This window comes from Echiichthys vipera (assembly GCF_963691815.1).
Source record: "Echiichthys vipera genome assembly, chromosome: 5".
NCBI classification, from domain to species: domain Eukaryota; kingdom Metazoa; phylum Chordata; class Actinopteri; order Perciformes; family Trachinidae; genus Echiichthys; species Echiichthys vipera.
The window spans coordinates 13,718,586-13,743,985 of NC_139830.1; the positions used below are offsets into that span (position 1 = coordinate 13,718,586).

The 25,400-nt window shown below is 39.1% G+C and overlaps 1 protein-coding gene across 3 annotated transcripts; it reads left to right on the top strand.

Moving 5' to 3' along the window:
* The first annotated feature begins 83 nt into the window (after positions 1–83).
* fam168a (family with sequence similarity 168 member A) lies at positions 84–24,277 on the top strand. Of its 3 annotated transcripts, XM_083913859.1 has the most exons (9): positions 84–212; positions 12,778–12,885; positions 13,595–13,686; positions 15,804–15,884; positions 19,479–19,624; positions 21,228–21,299; positions 21,387–21,573; positions 22,739–22,865; positions 23,120–24,277. In XM_083913859.1, exons 2-8 carry the CDS (start codon positions 12,824–12,826, stop codon positions 22,849–22,851), a joined length of 753 nt encoding a protein of 250 aa, XP_083769985.1. In that variant the 5' UTR covers positions 84–212; positions 12,778–12,823; the 3' UTR covers positions 22,852–22,865; positions 23,120–24,277. The 3 variants fall into 3 exon arrangements, with proteins under 3 accessions (XP_083769985.1, XP_083769986.1, XP_083769987.1); XM_083913860.1 differs by lacking the exon at positions 21,228–21,299; XM_083913861.1 differs by lacking the exon at positions 12,778–12,885 and having other exon boundaries at positions 167–212.
* Positions 24,278–25,400: the final 1,123 nt, after the last annotated feature.

Consider the following 25,400-nt stretch of genomic DNA (forward strand, 5'->3'; position numbering starts at 1 on the left):
CTCTCTCCCTCCCGGCAGTGCATCCCCCATCCCCCACACGCGGTGGCCGTCTCTTCGGGTGAAAGCTTGTCTTCTCTGCGCCACTGGTCCGACAAAAACGCTGCTGTATCAGAGCACACAGTCCGCACCGACCTGAGGCAGACCAACGAGAGAGACATCACGTACGCACACGGGGAATCTTTTGTTTTTGTGTTCGATACGAGAGGCTTTTGGTAAGTGTGATGTTTTATTATGGAGGGCAGGAATGTCCATGTGTCGACTTTTTCTATCTTTTTTTTCTCCCTTCAATTGTCCTCCGTGGTGGCTACAGTGAGGGGGACTAGCGAGCTAAGCTAAAACGGGCTACTGTTAGCTTCAATAACGGAATCAAACTGATACAAGTTGTCGTGTCCGTTCGGGATTTATCTGCGTCCCGGCTGTTTAAAAGTACCTGCTGTTGTTCCTCTGACCCACTGTGAGTGTTTATTATTGTCTTTCGCTAATCTTTACCCAAGCTAGCTCGCTAATTAGCTTTTATTTGAGCAGCGTGTGTCGAAGGATGCTACGGGTTTAGCGGTTTGTCTTTTTCAGGCTAACAGACAAGCTAATGCTAACGTTAGTATTATGGGACGCGCATAGATTCCTGCATGCTTCGGAAATGGTTGAATAGCCATAGCTAACGTTTGGCTAATCTGGTTGATAATTGGCAAGATGGCATCTCGGGAGTTGTTATCTAGAAATCGGGTGGATTTTCAAAATGGTGTCTTAAGCTTTGTTTGAGTGTGACCATTTTTGTCCAACCATCGCTGTTTTTTTGCGTTGCTTTGCTATCTCAGGAATGCAGTGTAGTGCCAGTACATGCCATTATTCTCTGCTGGATATATAACTACATATTAACCACTGCTGTAATGTGGTGGTAAATACAAAACGACTGCATGCTCAGGCTGCATCCTCCAGGCTACACAGCCACCATTATGAACAAAACAATCGTGTTTTTGAAGTGGAACTAATTTGTTTTCTCAGTGTTGTGCTGCATCGGTGTGTTTTGAAATTGATATAAAAGTGTAGAGTCTATTTTTGCATAATGTAAATATTTGAGCACTGGATTTAGATGGTTCGCCTTCTCCAAGTCTATGCAGTCTTAGTTTCATAATAAACATGTTTGGTTTTGGTTTCCTCAAGACCCCAGCTACTGGTTTGTTACATCGTTGTGTTGAGTGTATAAAATGAAGTCTAAAAATAAACTTTATTTATAGAGCTCCTTTCATTAAAAAAATGCAGCTCAAAGTGCTTTACATTAAAAGCATAAAATGAGAAGACAACCACAAAGAACAGTACTTTATTGATAATTAACATTGAGAAGTAAAATAATAAGTAAAACAATAATAATAAGACGGCATAATAATAAGAAGAACATATTAAATAAATAGTTTAAAAACAAAGGAAGTGGTGATCAACCAATAGCAGACACAGATAAAATATTGTGCAAATCATACAATAAAACATCCAACTAGAGTATAAATACCATAAAAAAAAAAAAAAAAAATGAAAATGGTAGGATTAGGTGTTAGACCCGTGTGAGGCGGTAAAAAGATGTGTTTTAACTGTTTTTTGAAGGCCTGGACAGAGCCTGCTTGGTGGATTTGGGTAGGGAATTCCATAATTCGGGCGCCTCATTGAAAGTGTAGTATCCATTCTGCATAATGTAAATATTGGCACACCTGAATTAGCCTATGCGCACCACTTATGCTTAGTTTCCTAATACACATGTGGTTCCTCCTTAATGTTCTGTTTTGGTTACATTGAAGACCACAACTACTGTCAGAAACATTGCACGTGCAAGATGCAGATTTATAGGGGCAGTAACTGATTAATTTTTTATATTCATTCCTTTTGCTGACCTGTTTTTTTTTTATTAAACAATTACTTTTCAGCCAACAAAATGTCAGCGAATTGGTGGAAATGCCCATTATAATTTCTCAAAGCCCACAATGGCATCTTCAAATTGCTTGTTTTGTTTGATCAACTCTCCTAAACAAAAACAAAATGTTAATCAGACATCAGCAGCATGCACACAGACGTTTTTGGCATTTTTGTTTGATAAGCGACATAAATTAATTCATTTTCAGAATTCTTGTTAATTCATTTCGCTCATGTAATTCATAAACTAATCATTCGACATGAGTAGAGATGCAAAAGTCTAACAGGGTATCACTGTACTCACCAACGTCACAGAATACTAAAACTAAATGGAGCCTCACAGTTCAAAAGAGACAGGATTACACAAAATGCTAAAGGCATATTTTTCTTCTCTCTTATGACTGTTCTTATCAGTGAAATGAATCCTATTCGCGACCATCTCTTTTTTGGTGGAGGATTACTTGCTTTAGTCATTCACTACTAATCCCATTTTAATTCAAGAAGCCTTATCTGTCTAAAGGGATTTCTGAGATACTACCGTATATTACTATTCTTGGTCCTCACCAGAGCAACACAGTATAGGTTATCTGTGTACAGTTCAAATGGTATTCTGCAGAGCCTGAAAGACATTCAGTGATAACTTAGGTTATGCTTCATTAGGCTGCACAACATTAGAGTCCTATTGCTTCTACCCAATAAAAAACAAACACATCATAAAGGCTGTGTACAGTCTTTTTAAGACTCTAGTAGAGATGCACCGATCCAATACTCGGATCAAATATCGGCTTCGATATTGACTAATCAGCTGGATCGGATGAATCAGGCCGATCCAGTTACTTCTTTTTCATTAATATCATACACAGCAATACAGGTGCTTTATTTATTTTTGCTGCTAATGTACACTTTATTTGTTAATAAATAATATTAAGTACATTTATATCTGTGATAATTTACCTTTTTTAAAAAAAGGCTAAATGTTTGTGAAGACTGATGCCTTGACTCACATGGCAAGGTATACGGTATATTGGTGGAATTTGAACTAGATCTATATATTTGGAAAGGACTTAAAAACTAGAACTTAACTGGGCTAAATATCAGTTAAAGCATTTGAAGTATTTGCTAGTTCAACACCATCTTTAGTTTCAACCCCGGTCTGCCATGCTAGGACAAGGGGGGTGGGGATGGGGGTTTTGGCATGCCTTGAGCGTAGGCTCATGTGTATGAATGGTGGGCTGTACAATGCAGCCATAAAACTGTCAGACTATAGAAAACTAAAGTCACTTAATGCTACGAGAGTCAGTGGTTCTATGACCAACCTTTTTCATTCTAGTCCTGTGTGGTTTGAACCACTTAATGAGTTGCTCATCAGCAATTAATGACAGGATTCTTACAGGCGGAGGCTTCCAGATTCACTCTCCTCTTGTGTCCAGCCCACAATCCCATGACTTGTTGACAAACATTTTTTCATAGAGAATAGCAGATGCGAACATTTGCATAGTTGGAAGAGCTGGAAAGTCGGTGATTTTTGACCAAATTTGCCAAATTTCATCATAGAAATAATTTATTATTAGAGTTCATTACTAAAACGGTTTATTACACTAATTACTAAAACCATATCGATTGAACAATAAGTCCATAAGATGTCATGTTTCCTGAAGCCAGTCCAAACCAAAACCACAAACACCCATGTGAATATATGTGCAATTGTCGGTTGTTGGACTGATGGGCCTGTTGGATAACTTTAGACATATCACCCAACCCAAACTGCTAGGGATAGACCAACACCAATTTTTTCATTAGCCTTAGCCGATGACCGATACGGACCGACGATTTTCTTGAGCCGATATTTGGAGCAGATACTACTTTGGCTCCCTCATTTTACATCATAAAAATTACACAATGATGATAACAAATGTTAAGTCACAATTTAAAAAAGGGAACATTTATTGAATTTGTTCCCTTGAATTTGTTCAAGTATGGACTGAAGTATAAATGTGATACAGAAACCCTCCCTCTCTTTCTTGGTGGATGCACTAAAGTCAAGATGGTGAGAATGTTCTCTATTGCAGCGTTTAATTAAAACCCTTTACACTAAGTCCTCAAAGCAATTTCAGTCAAACAACTGGACTGGTTGTTTGTCTAGGAAGACGTTTCACCTCTCATCCAAGAGGCTTCATCAATTCATGTACGCATCTGACAAGGCTGGGACTGGTCCAACTAACTGGTGTGGAGATCCAGGTATTTAACCTCTCACAAGGCCGATGATGTCACTGAAACCCTTTGTGCTCCAAAAGCCCACGCCCGTCGTTAGAGTGACAGTCGTTGGTGGGCAGTTGGTTTCGACTTCGTTAGTGCTCTATTGAGTCTGAACGATTTATTTTTACAGCAAATGTACATGTTGCACATATCGGTTATCGGCCTCCTTTATGACCAATAATTGGCATTGCTACCAGCCTATATCGGTCGATCCCTAGTAACCATAGAAAATTTGAGACATCAGTCAAGTTAAAGTAGTAATATATAATTGGGAAACAATTTAAAAAGATATTTTTCACAGAAGACTGCTGGCTCTGTATTTTTTAGAAAGCTTGAAATATCTGAGTTACTGGCATTGATCAGTGTTAAAACCCCCATCTCATTACCAATGGTGATTTTGTGCAAAGAGATAAATATTACTGGTTGCTATGTTAACTACAACATCATGGCCTTTTCCCTCTTCTGTGTTTGTCAAGTCCCACCTTCACCGCAGGCAATAATGTCTGTCTGCTGTTAATATTGCCTGGAGGTATTGATTGTTTATCACAGGTCTAACTGCCAAGTTCTTGCACATTAAGCAGTTTGTTCTCTTCTGTGTGTAGTGCATACGCTTGTGAATTTGTGTCTGTGAATGTGTGTTATTTTCCTGTACCTCCTAGGGTCAAATTATTCAGAATATGAATCCAGGGATGTGCACATTTGGAAAACTAGGGTATCACTTTTTTAATCACTGGCTGTCTGAGCCTGGTAATTATAGAAGCCAATTTTGTGTGTAGTGTTAGATTATTGTGTGATGTTTTCTAAAAGATGACCTTTTCTATAGTAAAAATCAATCCACGTTGTCTTATCACCAAAGCAGTGCAAAGAAATGTTTCTGGTTTTTAAAGTCATTGCCAACAGAGAATATTGGCCTTGCCTAGCAGCTCATTATTTGTCTTTCCATCTTAATTGGGTTGATGTGGCATTTGTAAGAAATCAATACAATGTGATACACCTGGTTAATTAATTAATTTTGCGCAGCTTTGCATTCAGTAAGTGCCCCTTTTAATAGTCAAACGGAAAAAGATACTGCAACAGGCCAAGGGCACACCAGTGTCTTTTTATATTATTGCATAAGCCATTACACAGTGTTGAGGATGCATTTACACTACGTACAGGCATGGCGGAATCTCCATTTTTTTTGTAATTATGTAGCTTTTAATAACTTACCGTTGTGGAGGCAATCAGCCTGGGTTAATTCTAGGGGTGGGGGGAAAATGGATTCTTGGATGCATGGCAATTAATTCTTGAAAGATGCACGTTCCTTAGGGCTGAACCAGCTCCATTGAAAGAGAGCCTCTTTGTTTACATTCTAAGATGGTTACTTATTGAGTTTTGGTGAGCATGTGCAACAAATGCATAATTGTGAATAAGGGCAGCTTTTTATGCTATTAAAGGACTCGGAGCATGCTGAAGTCAGTTTTAATTTACTACAAGGATGCTGCTACAGGGACACTCAGTGTTTCCTTTATATGCATACAGTGTCCCGGCCATGCTGCTAAATTATAAAAAACCTCCCCAAATGCAATAAACTAACCTGTCCTGGTTTAGCAGTCTGTTGTTTTTTTGTTGGTCGTAGGAAAGCGCAGTTGGCGGCAATGAAGGCTCCGCTGACAATCTACACCTGTGTATAAATGCTGTATATGTAGTGCCCTCCTGGTGTCAGACGATGAGCTCAATATCTTCTAGCGTCTTCTATAGTAACACTTCTAGAAAGAATCCTAGAGGAAATACTGCACTTTATTTTCTTGTTGGTTCCTTGTAATGCTGGGAAATATGTTAGCTAATGTAAGCATAATAAAAGCTAATGGAGGTCAATTCATCAGTTTATTTTAATTGTGGATCATTACAAATATGCTTGGTTTTAAAAGTAGCAAGTAGTCACACAGTGAGAAAAAACAGGTAGGCAATAGAAATCAAAGGTTTTGATGCATCAAGATGCATCGATAGTTGTTTTAAGTCTTGTTGGGCCTTTGGCTTTCTGCAACAAGATACACACTATGGTAGTCTGTAAAATACCTCGTGCTGGTGAGCAGCATGAATCGGGAAGGAGCCAGCCACCGCTGCTCCGGAGCGCATTGGCATTACCCGCAGTCATAACTGTTTATCTTCATTAAATTGCCTGAAAATAATAATTGATTATAATTGTACTGAGCCAGACATCTCTCCATTCTCAGCTGACTAGCTGCTAGCAAACTTGCTCTGCTCAGGACACTGCAGTGAATTTTAGCATGCATGTTTTTTAAACCAAACATTGTTCAGACAGAGTAGCTAACATTGATAATAAGATGAGCTAGTACATTGCAGACGCCTGAGTACCTCCTGAAGCTCTCTGCTGAGCACCTAGCCAAAGTGTGAGAGAGAAGAGAAACACAAAAGTAAATTCACATTGAGCTGAAATGGGAAGACTGTGCTGTGTCTTTTGGTTTAACTATATGCATTATTTTTTAAGAAAAAAATAATGCATATTTTTAAAAAAAAAATATCTGAATCCCAAAAAGAAGATCAAATTCTTACCCAAGACACAATTATCCAAATAGTCAAATATTTGGGTTCAGCCCTGATTTCCATACTATTTACTAAAATGCACCTCTTCCAAAAATGTGTGTTAGTAACAAGGATCATTGAATCTGTAGAAACCTCCATAAATGGATTATGTTAAAGGGTATTTATTTCATGGTAACATTTTCATTTTCAGTGGGCCGCCACAATATTGTCACATAATCCCGGGATGCAGACCCATGAGGTGTGTGACTGATAGGATGATTTTGGAAAGGAGAATATGAGGAGGAGGAAGCCGAAAAAGGGGAGATGCTCTCCCAAAGTGTACAGTGCTGTCCTAGATTTAAAATAGCCCAGGGCTGTTTGGAGACCGTTGCTGCAGGGCAGGTCTGATTGTGTGGAAGGCAAGGGGGGGATTTCTGATTCCATCACACTGCCTTTGAGCACTGTAGTGAGATGGATTTGGTCTCTGACTTGATTATGGATGTCAGTTTTGATAGTGATAGCAGACACTATTAGTCTGTCCCTTGGGCCTGTGTTTTGTTTGATATGCTGTAGTTAGGATTGCTGTTGTATTAAAGGCCCTGAAAAACCGAGATATATTTGTTTTCAAAGAGAAATACTTCAAATCTGAACAAATGCAACTAGCAATTATTTTCGTTATCAACAATATGCCAGTTATTTTCCTGATAAATCGTTTGGTCAATGAAATGTCAGAAAATAATGAATCCACAGCATTTTCCCAGAGCCCCAAGGCAACATTTTGAAACGGCTTGTTTTGGTTTTCACTTAACTGTCATTGACAAAACAATCAAGTATTCAATCACATTTAGGAAGCTGGAACAGTGAATGTTTGTCATTTTTTTCTTAAAGGGTCTGAAACAATTACCCATTACCAACTATTGTTCTTTAAAAAAGACTTTGTTTCAGCTTAACAATACAGTCAACTGAAGCCAACATATGTTATTAAATATACCAAATATAAAAAGATGTGCCTTCACTAAATGTGTGACTCATTTTCTAGGTAGGTATTTTGAATTTCAGTGGGACCACAATATGAAAAGAAAATACATTGATGCACCACATTACAATCAGCAGTTTATCATCTTAGGTTTGTATTTTCCTTTTTGACCCAAGTGAAACACTGCCTTCTTGAGGAATTAAAAAAAATATCTCTTCAGCTATTCTGCCCTGTATTGAAGTGTGATGACGCCCACCGGTTTTGATTTGTTGCTTTAAAGAGTAGATGCCTGGTGAGGTATTATGTGGGAGGATAGAGTCGGTGTGGGGGTTGTGTTGTATTGTACATGTTCTCTAGGAATGGTAGCTCTTTGTGTGCGTGTGTGTGAATGAGTGAGAGGTTTATTCTTTCACAATCCTCCCTCATTATTACCTCTTCTGTTCCCCCTAGGCTACAGGAATCTCCCTTTAGGGAGCAGAACCAATATTATTGTTTTAACGTGCAGGTTTTTATATTAACATACACAAATTAAATATGTGGGCCATAATCTGTGAAGATCTGAAACAAGGCGAGACCTGACTATCTTTATCTTTGTGCTCAGTAATGTGACAGACAAACCAGCCCCAGCTCTGTTAGCATACAGGCTAGTGAGCTGTGTTCTTCAACCTCTGGCTTGAGGCTATAGCTTGCGAGTTCAGCCCAAATGAAGTGCCACTAATAGACTTTAAGCTTAACAAAGTCCTGAAAAATAACTCTGGTTAAGCCAGGGAGATGGAAGGTATTCTTAATGTCAGCGTTTGTGTGCTAGAGAGAGCGAGCTCCCAATACACTGATGTCAGTATTGAAGGTTGCAGTTATAGCTGAAATGATTAGTCAGTCATCAGACAAATAACAAGTTACTATTCTGTTAATCATTTAATTGCTTTACAGTCTTCAAACAAAAATGTCTTATTGCTGGTTCCACCTTCTCAAAAGTGGGGATTTTTTATGTTCTTGTTTTTGTCAGTTATGATTATTTAATATTTTTTTCAGGTTTGAACTGTGCGATTGAAAAAGTACAAGGAATTTGTATCACTGTCGCAGTTGGCTCTGGTAAATTATAATATGCTTTTATTTGAATACATTTAAATTTGATTCAACTGTTCAGTTTTAACTCCTTATGTTGTGGTGTGATTGCATGCTATTATGTATGGCCTTGAGGCCTGGTTGAGGCATCTCACAATGAAAAATAAAGCCTGTACATGTTTGGCTGTTGTGTAGCAACGTCAGTTCAGTACAAATTCAATTTTCTGAAATGTTTTTCATTGTCTGAGTCATAGACAGACAGGTAGCTGATAAAAAGTGAGATCGAATTTCATATTGAGGATGTCAGGCTGTTACAGAGTCCAAAGTGCAGTAACATGGTCACTGCTTTGATTGTAATAAGCTACTGAAAGGCATAAAAGCTGTCAGCAGATGAGTGAAAACGTCTGTCACATACAGTTCATCATATGTAGCCCTTTGACTGATGGAGGGACGTTACACTGCAGCTAGCCCTGCCGTCTTTGAAGTCTGGTGTGTTTGTACCAAGGGAGAGGAGTAAAAGGACGCATATATCAGTTTTTCAAAAAGCAGCCAACAGACACACTGCGCGTTGAATTGAAATTTCACTGACAAAAAAGTGAAAATAAAAATAGATTCAGACTTGTATTTTTATTTTTTACTACATAGCCCTCATTGGCTACCGGTAACATGACACTTGTATCTGCAGCTCTATAGCCCCTTCATTTTCCTTTTTTTCTAATTTTTATATAAAATCTTGTTTCCTGCATGACAGCAATCTAAAGGTATCCTAGCTAAAGATTATCTGCTTATTTTCTCTGTGTTTAAATGAATAATTCATCAACAATATTTAGGTTTCTGTACTGTTGTTTTGTGTCGTTTAGGCGACATTTTATAGACAAATCTATCAATCAATACTTAATAATGAAAATAATCGTTACTTGAAGCTGTAGATTAACTGGAAAAATAATGCATTAAGCCGAAATTAACATTTATGTGCAGGCGTACACGAGATAGCAACTGTATAAAAGTGCATTTCACAAAATGGCAGATTTTTCCTTTTTACAGTAAAAAGTGTAGCACAACAAAATCATTAAGAGCTTGCACTTCATTGTGAGCACACAAGCCAAGCTCTTGGCTCAGAGTGCCCAGCAGCACTGTTTACTGGTGTCTTGCAATAAGCAAGCTTGGTTGTATTATTGATATTTTCAGGCAACCAACAGTACAGCATAGTTTTTACTTCTTTATGAAGCACGCCTTGAGCCTCAATAATGTTTAAACCATGGTGATGTGTACACAATGCCCCGCTTCACTGTCCTACAAATAAATGTACTGTCTCTTTCATGGTGACTGTCCTCTGGAGAATGGTCTTTTACAATCATAGGTTGATCTTGGTCTGTTGAAGAGAAGCTCCTCTGGCAAGAAAAGCATTTTTTAGGCATAAAGAACCTGAAGCGCCTCATCATCCCCTCCCCCTGAAAATAAAGAGAGTTGTGCTCAGACACTCCTACTACTCCGACACTCCGTTCTCTGTTCTTCACACACACCTTCATTAGACGCATTGTGGTGTTCGTCCATTCACTTTTCGTCACCTTTGCCTGCACACGCACACACAACACTATAGATGCACAGCTGTAATTGGGTATGTGTTGTGTTAGCAGGACTAGACCTCAGGGTTAGCTTAGCCACCTGTTCATGTTAACGGGCATTGTTCCCTCAGAAAAACACACCAGCATATTACGGTACTATTTTGATCAAATCTCTTAGCTGGTATGCAGTAACTTTTATGTTTTTGTTTTTTAATTGTTACTATAATGAGAGGCTACAGATTTTGTTTTTTTTAGCTGAAAGCACCACTGTCACTAAGTACAGCCTCACAGTGCCACTAGCGTGACTGTAAACTCTAGTCTTGTTAGTGTATTATGTTCCTTGTGCAGATAAACTGCGTGGCATTTGCAGTAATCTTTGCATTTTCCTGTAATCTTGTTATAATGAGATGTTTGCAGGTAGATAGACTGATTAAGTGAGGAGGATAAATCTTATGATAAATTACAAAAACCAGCAGAAAAAAAAGTTTTAGAAGGGAGGCAGAAGCTTCTTTCACACAGCCTGACCCTATCGTTTGTTTGAAAAGGTACAAAGATGGAATGAGGGGACAGATCTGTTGTGCCTCTGAGCCGGCATCGGAGGTAGTAACAAAGCCGCAACAGCATCTGTGTGAATGGGACAGCCGGCAGGGCGGAACCGCATGCCGTAGTGATGCAGAGGTTGACCCACACAGGATGGTCAAATAGTGATAAAGCAGTGTTCCGAGTAGCCTAAGTTATTAATAACTTAAACATTGCGCTAAATACCTTCTATTCTGCCCTTGCTCTCCTTTTGTCACGCTGCAGTCTGTCTCTATCCTTCTATAGTGCTACTATAATGTATAAAGCTGGCGGTTTGTGGGTCCTATTTGATACTCGGACGTCTCTGTTACTTCTGGAATGCTAACTACTTTGTGAAATCACACACTGGGATGGCATTACAACGCCTTTGCTTGATCCACTGTGAATAAATAAAGCCAGTGTTGCGGCATACCTTCAATACGACGCTGCTGCAGAATGTCTGTGTGAAAGGGGCAAGAGATGCCCCAGAGGAAGGGTTTAAATCCTAGGAGATGGTAGATTAAGACCAATGTACTATGTGATGTGTTCCTGCAATAGGTTTATCATTTCCCCTGGCACACTGTTTTGTTATGAAATGTGAAATTGGGTAATGAACCAGAGTTGACATCTCACCACTCTTGTTGTTTTTACACACCCTAGAACACAAACCGGTTAATGCTTTTGATCATTTTTGGTGGCATGCATATGTGTTTTTAGGGAATTCATGAGCAAATCGTCTCAAAAGCAACTGCACCCACATGTTTGTGCTCAAATTGAGATACCGAGTGTCTCTGGGTGTTTTGACGTCAGTGTTCCTGGATGAAGTGCTGAAATGCTGCCTTGCCTAATTTGAAGTGTCACTTAATGCCATTTGGCATCAACACGGTACAGTGTATGCCCAGGAATTATGACAGTGAAGCTATATTCACCTGAAGGATTTGTTAACTGGCCATGAAGCACAAGCCCAGGATCGATCTGTCAGATTCAAGTATGTCTTTTGTCACAATTCAATACACAAATCTACAGGAAGCATAAATGGACTGATGAGTTTTTATAGTCTGTACATGGTGAATGGGTGATGCAATGTGTGTGGAGAGCTTTGCCATGACATTTCACTTAGTCTTATACACAACACACAACAGAGCCACACTGAAAGCCAGAACTGGCCCCATCACTGCCGTCACATACGGCCTCCCATCTTCAGAAACAGAGGTACAAATCAACACAAGATACACTTGAACTGGAATAACACACAGCTCACACACCTTCCCTCTCTTGATTTATTCCTCAGCTGTTCCGCTCTGTGTTTGTGCAGTGCTCTTGTGGATCTGGCTCATGCTCACTAGATCATGCTTACTCATGGCTCGGTGCAAGACACGGCCTATTATTCTATATTTTGTTCTTTGTCACTTTCCCCGCTCACTGGGTGTGTTATGCTTTTTCATTTGGCTGTCTTGATATGTTTGCTTTGCTGCTTGTATTGAATGTTGTGTACTGCACATCACATATATACACACTCATACTCATGCCTCTCTTTCTTTTGGACACATCATATAGGCTTTACATACACTGGAATTAATAAAGTATCACCTCATGGCTGTTCTTACTACTAAAAACAACTTTTTTTCCATTCACATGAACAACTGATGGTTTGAGATATTAAAAAATGGAACCAAACACAATTCAATTTTTTTAATACTTTTATATACACTGTGTTGTTAGTAGCACAATTTGGCATTTATTGGTGGTTAACGGCACATCCACGTCACCACAAAAACTCACTCGAATGCACCGTCTTATCACACTCTCCCCTGCTGCGGTCACTAACCATTTTGGTGTTGCACTAGTGCTTGCTTTTTTGCAATTTATTTTTCTTTTTTCCTTTTTTCCTGTGTTCGTTGTAATCATGAACTCTCGCTGTTTTAATTTCAGATTTGCATATCCACTTCCACTCCTTCCTCATTTGCATACAGCAAGAATGGCGAGCGGGCATCCCACAGACAAATTCAGTTTCATGTATCAACCAGACACGCACAAGAGGTACGGGACACGCATGCACACACACTCACACACACACACATGTACAGAATTTCCCATGCCCATATTCTCCATGACCAGGTAAGTTGAACGTTGGGGCACGTGAGGTCTTTTCGTCTAAACTGTGAAACTGGTGGAGAAAGATGCCTAATGGGAGATGTAGTATAAATGGCTCTGCTATTGGTACCATCACCCCAACCATCTCCAGTACCTTAAATGTTTAGTGGCCACTCCTCCGTTCAGTCCTGAAGTGAAAACGAGGTTGGTAGAGCTCACCCTGCCTTGTTTGTTGCAGTATCGGAAATAAGGCAGATGTGCAACATTTGGCTAGCCTTATTTAACGCCACATAGGAAACAAAACCAGTATTTGCAGTGGATCCATACTTGTGCTTTTCTATCAGTAATTGTGCCTTTTGATTTATTCCAAAAGTCTGTGTTTTTAAATAAATTCTTAAAGTGAGCCTACGTGAGGGTGAGGATTCACAGGATTTTTATTTTATGCATGCTGGCAAAATCCTTCAGCTGGATGTTGCCTTAAGAATCTGAGTTAAGGATTTGTGTTTGTGACGTGTGCGCGTATGCTTGCTAATCGTAACAATTTTCTTTCCAATTTACACGGCTTACGTCTCTCTCTCTCTCCTCCATTTTTCTCCTGTCTGCTCTTATTCCCCTGCCCTCTCTGCCACACTGTCTTTTTTTCTCTCTTTCTCAGTAAGAATAGATTATCTTCAGCTATGAATCCAGTCTACAGCCCCGTTCAGCCTGGCACCCCATATGGAAACCCTAAGAACATGGCCTTTACAGGTAAGACTAACCCACATTTATCCTCCTATGTCACTATGGACATGTTTTTAGGATGGGTGCAACTGACAAACAGCACTGCTGCTGAATTTTGAGTCTGGAAATGAGAAAGAATTAACGTTCTGCTGATGACCTGCTGATGCTCCCAAAACCTGAAAACCCTTAGTTTTTTTACATGGGTTAGTTTTAGTCTAGCTAAGTTGAGCCTTTGTTTTTTTTTGTTTCATGCATTCATATACGTATTACCCTACGCTACTACACAAACCAGATGAATGGAGTGAATGGCTGCTGCACCATCAGTAACACCATAATACTGCGTACATAATAGGGTTCTACATGCATGTTTTTCTCATCACACCCAGAAATGATGGGAAAACTAAGATCGCAAAAGTCAGACTACGATCATGCTTTAAACCCAACAAAGAACACACACACACACACACACACACACACACACACACACACACACACACACACACACACACACACACACACACACACACACACACACACACACACACACACAAGCTCAGAGACTGACCGCTTTTTTTGGCAGTTTTTTTAACAGGAGAGATATGGTGTCTACGGCAGATTCACATATGCACACATTTGGAGGTTAGGGATTGTTGTGAACAGTATCTGTTTGCAGCAAACTAAGTGAAAAGATAAATAAATAACAGCTCACTTTTTTGTAACATTAAGCTAAACCATGTGGCCAGACATATAACTGAGGCGAAGGCAAAATCTCAGTAGAACAGCTCAACTTTGAGGCATCCAGGTCAGCTTTTTAGATTCATTCCATCATACTGTAATGTGCCACAAAAATACAGTTTCTTTCATCTCTTTTGACATCTTTTTAACCTGATGCAGTTGCATGAAGTTGGGGGAAATTTGGCGGCTCCGTGACGTCATTTCAGTTCCCTTCTCACCATCTTTTTGAAAATGCTGTAGGGTTTTTATATACCAAAACACGGTGCAAAGTTTGAACTGCAGGGCAAAGGTACCTACAGTGATACAAATTATTTATTCACCATCAAGTTTTACACATTTAAAAAGTAAATTAGATGCAGTAAAAGGAGTACTTGTATAGTTTACAGTTATGGGCTTTCACTCCTGTTTAATTCACATTTGCATGTGAACTAGAAGACACACACGACAAGGTGAGGAGCAGCATGTTTTTCAGGGATTATTTTCTGGCAGAGACTTAATTTCCACAAGAGCATCTGTTTGTAAGCAGCACATCTTGTGTGTGTCGATTTGATCTGAAAACACTAAAACCAACTAATTTAAGTGATAAAATGGTCCATGAAGGTTGATTTTTCCCATGTTCAAATCTGACTGATGATCTAAATGATCTCCTGAATATAGGAACATGAGCCCCATTATATCTTAAGGTCAACTTGGAACAACTTGTAAACATACGTATGAAAAAATACTGTTGGAAGTTAACAGATATTTAATTGGTCCAGTAAGGATCACAACCGCTGTATTAAATGCCATAAAAATAAATAAGGTAAAAATAGAGAATCAGCTAAAATTCGAATGGGGTAAAAACATACTATTAAACCTGTTACATCTTAGTGGTCCAAACCACAGCAGCCAAGGCTAGATATAGCAAAGGCTCAAGGCTACAGAACTGAGTCTGAGATTGACTGCCAATAATAGCAAGCAGTGAGCAGCACTTCACTCACTTACATACTGTCTAACTCTCCCACTCTGTCTCTCTCTGTCGCACTTGCACCTTTTTATCAGTGGAAGCTTTTCCTCAGGTCAAAATCTGCTTTGTTTGCTCCATGTGTAATTGATGACGCACAAGAGAGTGCCCCCCCCCCCCCCCACCCACCAACACGTCTGTGTGCATTGTTAATGTGTTTCTGAACTTATCTCCTCCCACACCATATTGGCAGGTGTTGTATGTAAGACACATTCAGCCGACTGTGATATTGGTGTAGACATTTTTTTTAATGAGCGCCATCTGTGCACATCCTGCTCCAAACCAAATACTGGCATGTGTGTGTGTGTGTGCGTGCGTGTGTGTGCACAGACATACATCTTTGGCCAGCTCTGTTCATGAACCTATGATTTCTGATATTTTCCCTCTCGTCTGTGATGTGCTGCAGGCTATCCAGGAGGGTATCCTGCCACGGCCCCCACCTATACACCCAACCTCTATCAAACAGGCAGTCCTGGGTATCCACCAGGTGAGCCAACACACACAAACACCATTTGATGACTTTGTCTTTTACCCAAGGTAATATCTCGGGAAAACATTTCTTCGGGGGGAGGGAATGGTGGGATTATTGTCATATCTCAAGAAAATAAAAAATAAATAAAATCAATGGCCACACCCCAAAGATGGCAGTGGTTGTGGAGAACCATTAAAGTTTAATATAAAGGATGTCACACAGACGCACTGCTACACACAGATTTTCACATCATTATCGCGTTTTTAACTAGTGAACTACAAGGATATGTGTTTTATTCTGCCAGCCCTTTGTCGAGTACATACGATGCTGTTGGCTTTCTACAAAATATAAAAATGTATAAACTACAAATCAATATTATAACAAGTTGAAAAAATAATTCAGAATAAACAAATTATGCTGCCAGAGCCAAAAGAGCATTATTGTCTGGCACCCATTGAAAATGAAACATCTCAATTCATGAGGTAGAGAACAGTAATGCAGGTGTCATCTGTGCAAACCTAACACTGTTACACATGTAAAAGTAAAAACAGTTGTCAATGAAGAATTTGTTAAGTTTATTATAAACCAGGAAGAAGTTATTAAATTAGTAGGGATTGAGTTTCAGATTCTAAGACCTCTGAAGAAATCTGAAGTCTGCTTAAAAAGCAATTATTGTTTTTGAAATAATGTAAACGGAAGACCCTTGAACAACCTATAAATGTACTGCCGCCACTGATTTGTTTTGAATAACTTTCAGAATTATCTTAATGTTGCTGATGATTATTCATGGTAATCATTCAGTTCACACTGTGAAAAGCAGTTGAGTAACATATTGTTATAAAATGAAAGTTGGTTGGTTTTTGTATGTCGACTCACTCATGCTTCAAAATGTTTCATCGCAGCATATTTCAAGATAATCGTTGCAATAATGTGAAGGCAGTTTGGATAAAGTGGTGAGCTCAACCTAAAGGGCATTGGTGCTGAAGGGTGGGAAGCTAGCCAGTCACAGCTGCCAGTGGCCTTATAGCAGCAGATACTTGCTCTGCTGGGGCTCAGTGTCTGGTCCCCATAGCAGATGGAAATAACAGTTGTCTCAGTGCTTTCCAGATATGGTGCGTCTGTATGGATATAGATTATTTTAGTGTGTTAGGGTCTTGAACCTTTCAGTCTAGAAACCCTGCGCTAGTCCAATGAGATCCCACTGGAGTTGTTCAAAGATCCAGCTTGTGTATGAAATTAAATCTATTTAGTGGTGACTTTAATCAACAAATAACATTTTGGCAATCAAAATAGAATAATTGAAGGGGGAAAGCTATATCAGTATGATTTTTTTTTTTTTTTTTAAATAAGTTGTCACATAAAACTTAGTTTTCCTGCTTGTAATGGGTTTAAGGGGCCACAGACAACTTGCCCCTTGTCTGTCGTGTCTCCTAAAATCATTTTATAGGAATGCTTATTTCCTTTTTTGATAGATATCAAAACTTCAGATTTGAAGCCCAGAATAAAAAAAATAAGTTTCTAATTTCATACTATACTATTATATATAATATCATACTATATACTATAACTTTCAGTGAGTTGGTTTTCATTAGCTGATTTGTTCATAAATTATATTGCATACACACAAGAAACTGTAAAATGTATTTGCAGAAGATACAGGGACGGGTGTGTACTATATCAAAGTTTAATAAACAACATCAGATACACAAGTCAAAAAATCTAACAAAGACAAAATAGAAGAAACCATGACTAAACTGACCATAGGGAGACAAAGGATGAACAAGAATGTAAAGAACAATGAAGTCCTTTTTAAGATCTTTGATATTTGCCTTGGATAGCATTAATTAGATAAAACGCATTTTAGTATGTATCACTATCCATCGATAAAAGATAACATTTTCTGAATGGGGGTAGCTACTCACTTTGTTTCTTATTCTCCTGAATTTTAAGTATCTTATCAAGGCAGGATGGTTTTGTAGATTTCATCTGTGCTGCTTTTGAAGCCCCTCTACTCCCCTCCCCCAGTTTGGTTCTATCGTTTGGAAGTCAAAACATATCAGGTGTGCTTTGGCAAAGCTCCTGCAGCTTTGTTCCAACAAAAGAACCTAATTATTGAAGCTGTTGTTAAAATCAGCAGTGGTACAATAATGGTTAACTCCATGTTTATTTCTATATATTCTGCAGTGCTTAATGTATGGTGAAAGTCTTTTAGATTTTATGTCCCAGACAAACCTCAGCCTCCAGACAAGCCAGTTATGTTCCGATTAGAAACGCGTCTTGGACAATGTCATTATTTCTCAAGAGCACTGAATGGGAAAACTGTTTCTATCAGCAGGGCTTTTGTGTGATTGTCACACATCATTGTCCTCTAATGCCCTGCATGCATATGTGAGAGTATACACGGACACACACACACATGCACTTTTAGACACACATAGCAGCTCCAGCATCTCTTTGTTCCCTTGTCCTTGTGTGAGAGAAGCGCTTTCATAAGCTCAGCAGCAGCAACTAGCTAGTAGCATGTTTGACCTTCAGGCTCCTCCAAGTGGCAGCTTAAAGGTACTGCACCCCAGAGAGCAGAGCCCAGTTAACAGCAGACATTAATGCAGTAGTGTGAACCAGATGCCTACACTGTCCTACAGTAGACCTTGTGCTTATCAACCTTTTCATGTATAGTCAGTTAAATGGCGGCTATATTTAAATCCATGTAAGTGCCACTCAGGTTGACAGGAGGCTGGACTGTATATGGTCTATAAAAAGGTGATTATATTCCATATTCATTGACTATAGAACTACTCTCTTTAGCAGTAAGCAACGCAGGAATGCTATATTAAGCCACCATGGTAAGATTGGCTAAATGACGCTTTAAGGCACTCAGACCCTTGGCTGTATGTTTGAGAAGTCCCATTAATAGACAGCACCAGCTCCCCATCTGGTGGAATTTGGAGGGAATGCAAAAGAGAGACATTTTATTAAGGCTGCAACTAATGATCATTATCATTTTATCTAAAATACATCGGAAACATTGCTTTGTCTGGGCAGCAACAGTCTAAAACCCTCAGATATTCAACTTCACTATAATGTAAGACAAGTAAAATTAGCCAACTCTCCATTTTGAGAAGATTGGCTCATTAAATGTTGGCAATTTTTTTCCTTGAAAAATCACACGAACCATTTATCAGTTATCAGAATTACAAATAAACCAACTACATTTGAAAATCGAGATAAATTATTAAAGAGGGAGGGATGTTTTTGACTAATTATTTTACTAATTTGCTTTCAACTGGTCTGCATCCTGCTGTCTGCAACTGTATGCCATAACCATAGACTAAGATTGATGATTTTTTTTCTGTACATTTATGAAATCCAACTGATGTTCAGTTCAGAAATGCCTTTTCAAATGGTCAGTTGTAATAACATGAAGCTGCTGTAATCGAATTGTTTATAACCGAAGATTACATGACTATTTGCATGTGAGAGGGCTTAATTGCAATTATCACCCAACTCTTAGTCGTGAGAAAACTGTTAGTAAATCATGTTGCTCTAGTCTAATGCATTTCTAAATCATTTTTCTTTTCTTCCCTCTTTTATTTCTTTGGCTGTGTTTAGGATATACTTCAGCCGGCACCCCATACAAAGTGCCCCCAACTCAGTCAAATGGAGCACCCCCTCCCTACACTCCCACCCCTACCCCATACCCAACAGCCATGTACCCTATCCGCAGTGCCTACCCTCAGCAGAACATATACGCACAGGTAAGGACACTGAATTACAAATGACATTACCTTGGAGACCCATTCTGTACTACAAGATACAGCACCTTTTCATTTGGAAATCACTTTTGTACATGTACTTTACACGTTACAGCATTTTGGTGCAATTTGACAAATGTGACACCATTATGATTTTCTGCTTCAAACAAATGTGTGGATGAGATGAATGAAAAGAAAATTCTTTGAACTTAAGTGATTGGTTGTTTTTATGTTGTTTGTGGAAATGTTAATGATTTATACCAAAAAATCCATTTGGTTGACCGTCATATAGAGCCCAAGAAACTTAACCTTAACAAAATTGTGACTTAAGTACATTTATTTTTTCCCTGGTGAATGAGCAAATTACACTGATGACAGATTAAAAAGGCAGTCGCTTTGTTTGAGATGCCGCTTCACATGACAAGTCAACAATGCTATGATTTAGTTTTTTTTTTTTTTTTGTAATTTCGTCGTTTTAATGTTTAAATGGTGTAGAAGCAGGACTACTATTTTTCTTGTTCATCCATTGAAAGATGACTCATGAGTAGTCAAACCTTTTTCTTAGGCTGCCTTTAAATAAAAAGCATTGAAATGTTATAATCCTTGTATATCATACACAAACACAATGTTTATGAACTATATCGACGTCATGTTAATTAGGAGTAACAGCGGTAGCAGAGGAAGGTTAAAGGAGGGCTTAAAAGTTATAGTTATCGAAGTTATAAAGTTCCACCAAAGCTTGATGAAGCCAGGCCATACGGATGTTGGAAGTCAATATATGGACATGGGTTACCAAGCTCGACAAAAAGAAACAAGCCCTTGCTGTTGCCTTGAGACTTGAGGGGAGAGTCTGTGAAACGGCGATGGAAATACCTGCGGGAGAATAGGACAGTGATGGCGGCATGGCTACATAGTTGACTGGATGGCGTTTTCCTGAAAAGGGGAAAAACATGCATATTGACAGTTCAGGAAATAAGGACAAAGAATATTTTACAACAAATAGTATGTGTGAAATACGCCAGAAGTACAAAAAAGACACATCATCTACCACTTCACACATTTCAGCGTTGGAAACATTGTGAAAACAAAGAAGTCGAAGAACTGATGTTCTCTTAACAAAAGACATGTCATGTGTTTCAGCCAAACGGAATGAAATAATGAATTGGTACGAAAAAAATGCTTTTGTGGAAGTTGATGATGCAGGTCAAAAGTGGGTCTCTACCAGATGGGTTTGTAGTCTCAAAGAAACTCCCAATGGTATTGTGCCCAAAGCACGACTCAGAGCCAGAGGTTTTGAAGAGCTTAATATCCACAAGAAAGAATCCACAACCTGTGCTTCCGAATCTCATAGGCTATTTTTTAGCAGTAATCTGTCAAAATCAGTGGCAAGTCCATTCTATGGTTATCAAATCTGCTTTCTAACAGGGCACGCCGTTGTCTAGAGAAATCTAAACTGAATGCTCCTCCGTTGGTCTGTGTGAAGGACAATCACTTATTATATGTTTTTTATATAGCATTTTGATTTACATTTTTATTGTTTTTTGTTTAAAGTATAGGGAGATTGTTAACATGTTATTTCCCCTCTGCACTGTCATTGCGGCACAAGATGCTTCCCAATGTGTGCAGGTTAGCACATATGGACAGAGTAGAACAGTTCTGCTGTGGAAATGGCGGATACGTGAGTCCTAGCTGTGCATTGAATAAATGTTTGTGAACTATAAAAACGTTGTTTATTACCGACCCTTTCCTGTGTCCTTCCTGACAGGGAGCGTACTATACCCAGCCAGTGTATGCGGCTCAGCCACATGTGATCCATCATACCACCGTGGTGCAGCCTAACAGCATCCCCTCCACAGCCCTGTACCCTGCCCCCGTCCCTGTACAAGCTCCTCGCAACAACGGCATGGCTGCCATGGGGATGGTAGCTGGGACAACCATGGCCATGAGCGCAGGTAAGACCCCAACCACTGACTTCAAAATGTTTGTTTATTTCAGAGATAACTCGCTGGTCTTTTGACTCTAATCTGTAATTTTAATTCAGTTGTTTATGCTGAAGATGGTTGTTTTGGCTGGCATAGTTGATTTTTGTGTCAGGAGCAGGTCTGTATATCCTAAAATAGTAGGGTATAATAATTAGAGCTGTAACAATTAGACAATTATCTGATTGGTTGATCGACAAAAAAATTTAACAATTTTTATCATCAATTTAACCGTAATGTTAAAGCAGAAAATGCTAATAATCTCAGATGTTAAAATGTGCTTCATCTTCAGTGATAGGAAAGTGAATATATTTTGCTTTTGGACAGTTTATCAGACAAAACAATACATTTTAAGCCGCCATCATGGGCTCCACTCATTTGTGTTATTTAAATAATTAATTTTAAATTAATCAATAATTAGATTAATTATTATTGTGGCTCTTGAGCTCTCCCTAAATGTTACCCTCTATTTATTCATTTATTTTTCCTTATATGCATATTCTTAGGTTATTATTCTCACTATTACTATGTTTTTACTATTATTAATATTCTTACTTATTTAATAATCTGATTATTGAATATTTTTTGGGAGTGATTGCTAACTGTGCCTTACTTTCTCTTCGGTGGATTTCACTGTTCTACAGTTAATGGATTTTATGGTAGTGGCTGTTGAAATGTCTCATCTGGGAAGTTTCTATGTTATGTTGTACCAACCCTTTTTAAATTCTATAAAAACTTGAATTACAAATCATGAAATGAATCGTTAGTTGCAGCCAGTGTATAAATTGATTGATTGGATTAATTTGGTTATTTAGTCGGCTTCCTTCAGGGTTGATTTCAAATGTACAAGGCCGGTAAATTAGAGAACAGTTGTGTATCTCTTAAAAATTGGAGTAAATTGCCACAGCTGCAAACGTAGTGGACAAACCAGGGAAAATGTACCAAAACGCCTGAATACATTTAAAAAAAGAAATGTAGAACCATGCAATCCTGGTCTCACATCAGCACTCACGACATAACATGGAAGTCGTCAGTACAATGACTACAACTACTACAACAAACCAAGCCTTCGTAGCTGTTCAGCAGATGGATTCAAAAATGGCCGAAGCTCATTAATGGTGTTGTTCCCTTCCTATAGGCACCCTGCTGACAACGCCCCAGCACGCCCAGATTGGAGGACACCCAGTAACTGTGCCAACCTACAGGCCCCAAGGGACACCTGGGTACAGCTACGTACCGCCTCACTGGTAGAGCCCACCCATCATGTGAGTGTCTGTCCACCTGCTGTTCTCTTTCTCCTCTTTGAGATTTTCCTCACCACCCTAATTTTTCCCCATTTGTTGCCCCCCCAACCCCCCCCCCCCCCCCCCCCCCCCCCCCTTCATATTGTTCCTCTTTTTTGTTCCTCTATCGTCTCTCTGACATGAACAAACTCTTCTACCTCACGTTTTTTTTTCTCTCACGTCTGAGACAGTTAAATAAATCACCAAGGTGAACGTGTTTTCTTCTCTCCCACCAGATCTGGAGTCCACCATCGTATGCAACTGCTCAAATCTTACACGGGCTCCCACTGGTAACCATGGGAACTCGGCACCTGTCTGCAAGAACAAAACTAAAGTGCAACAGCCACTTTACTATTATTGTTATTGTTAGTATGCGACATTCTCTAACGTTTTTACAAAAGCTGCTTTTATTTTTTTCTCTGCTCATTTGCCAACCAGTCATTACCTTATTTTGTATGGCTATTTTATTTTTATTTTATATCCTCATTTTCTTTTGGTGTGTCTGTCATCGGAACTCCAGAAGGACTCTTGACCAATCACGGCTGTCAGTTGCTCCAGTTTCTGTGTTGTGCTGGTGTGTGTGGTCCTTCCTACTGCTGCTCGGTTGGCTGGAAAATATTGGGCACTTATTCCTCATTATCATCTCCATCAGTCACTACAAAGACTTATTGACTTATGCTGCCAAATTTCTAACAACTAGATATCAGCACAGGGTTTTAACATAATAAGCATTTTAGTTATTCGGGTTATTTAATGTTTTGATATTCTTTCTTTGTACCTCACTCAACTGAATTATTTTTCTCTCTGTAGCCTTTTTTTTCCCTCTTACCTTCGTTCGTATTTCGTCTTTATCCTTTGTTTATCCGCTTGGTTTGATTTACAGTTTCAATTTCCGTTGTCTTCCAGTGCATAGCTGTCTGTCCGGCCTCATACCAGTCGTTACGTCTCTGTTAGTGCTATGAGCAGAGCACCTACTAAACATTACTCATCCTGCTGCGTGTCCCACTGTGTCCACATTAGCATAGTACATACTAAGAAAACATCATCTACTTCATGCTACATGCTACGCAGGCTAGTATGTTGTGACACTATTGAAATCCTAACCTTAGCGTAGGTCAGTGCATTTAGAAAAATGTAAGAATATTTAAAATGACAGTATGGGTTGGTCGTGCACACTTTCTCACACACAAGCATGCACACGCACACTCACAGGGGCTCCTGTGGCGTGTCAGGAAAATACATGATCCTTTAGTGGCACTTACTGTACAATACCTCCAGTTATGTTGTTACTGATCAACACACACACAAGCAAAGACACACACGGCACAGATTTCTCGGGGTGTGCATGGCAGACAGAAGAGAAGGAGTTTAAAGGGATTGTGTTTGTGCAAAGAGGCGAGCGGGGCGAGATGGGGGCGGGGGGGTGAAAACAGACAGCGGGGAAGGAGGAGGAGAGCGCATGTTCGCAGTCGGGTCGTTTCATTTCAAGGTACAAGACATTTGAGTTTGTGACGTCTCACCTGCAAGAGACCACATGAAAACTCTGCTATTTTTGCATTACATGTAGTGAACATTTGATTCTTCGCTGCGATTACATCACCTCCTCCTCCATTCCTTCTTTGAGGACTTTGTAACCAACACTCAGCAAATAGAAACCAGGACTCTTGATTATTAAATAACGGACCAGTCAAACAAATGTGTGCTGATAGGTTTCAATCCACTAGTCGATTCCACAGTAATGCAAGTGCTGATAAGACCAAACCAATGGCATGTCATTGGGATGAGTTGTCAAAATTTTAATGTGTATTACCATAAGAATTGCAGGAACACTGTAGTCAAAAAAATGCTGTTTAAGTGTTCATGACTACACCAGTTTAAGAATATTAAGACATTTTAGCAAGAGGGCGGAGCCGCAATGACGCAGTGACACTTGGTTTTAAACCGGTTCAGTCCACTTGGCTTTTTAGACTTTTAGTATTTTTTTTTTTTTTAAATACTCTGTCTTTTTTTCTTGTTGCAAATTTCTGGAAATGTACACATATCTGCTTTTACTGACTGCATTTAAACATGATTCTTCATTAAAAAAAAAAAAATCCAGCATAACCTCGATAGTCATCAGATGAAGATAATATTTGAGCCAATGAGACATGGACCATACATCCATTTTCTGTTGCCTTTCTCTGCTTATACATGTAAAGGCATTTATGTGTGAAGACCGTAAGATGACCCATCCTAATCAATCACTACAAACATACTGAGTAGTGTTGGTGGGGTTTACTATTTAGGTGAGGCCTGTGGCATTTTTTCAGGTTTTACACACACACACACACAAAAAGAGTCAAATCACAACTTCATAATCTGTAGAGTAAAGATTTGTATAACAAAAGCATTTACTGCGCGGGTGTGTAGATGAAGTGGTTTGATATTGCAATAAAATAAGAGGGAAAGCCTCCAACTGTTAACATACAGTTAACGGTAATTATTTTATCTGCGTTTTGAATTGATCTTTTTTTTTAA

Excerpts from the sequence above, each read along its gene's own strand:
- fam168a (XM_083913859.1), top strand. The coding sequence starts at position 12,824 with ATGGCGAGCGGGCATCCCACAGACAAATTCAGTTTCATGTATCAACCA. Across the intron at positions 12,886-13,594 it reads CAACCAGACACGCACAAGAG|TAAGAATAGATTATCTTCAG; the intron begins GTACGGGACACG and ends TCTCTTTCTCAG. Across the intron at positions 21,300-21,386 it reads GCTGTGGAAATGGCGGATAC|GGAGCGTACTATACCCAGCC; the intron begins GTGAGTCCTAGC and ends CCTTCCTGACAG.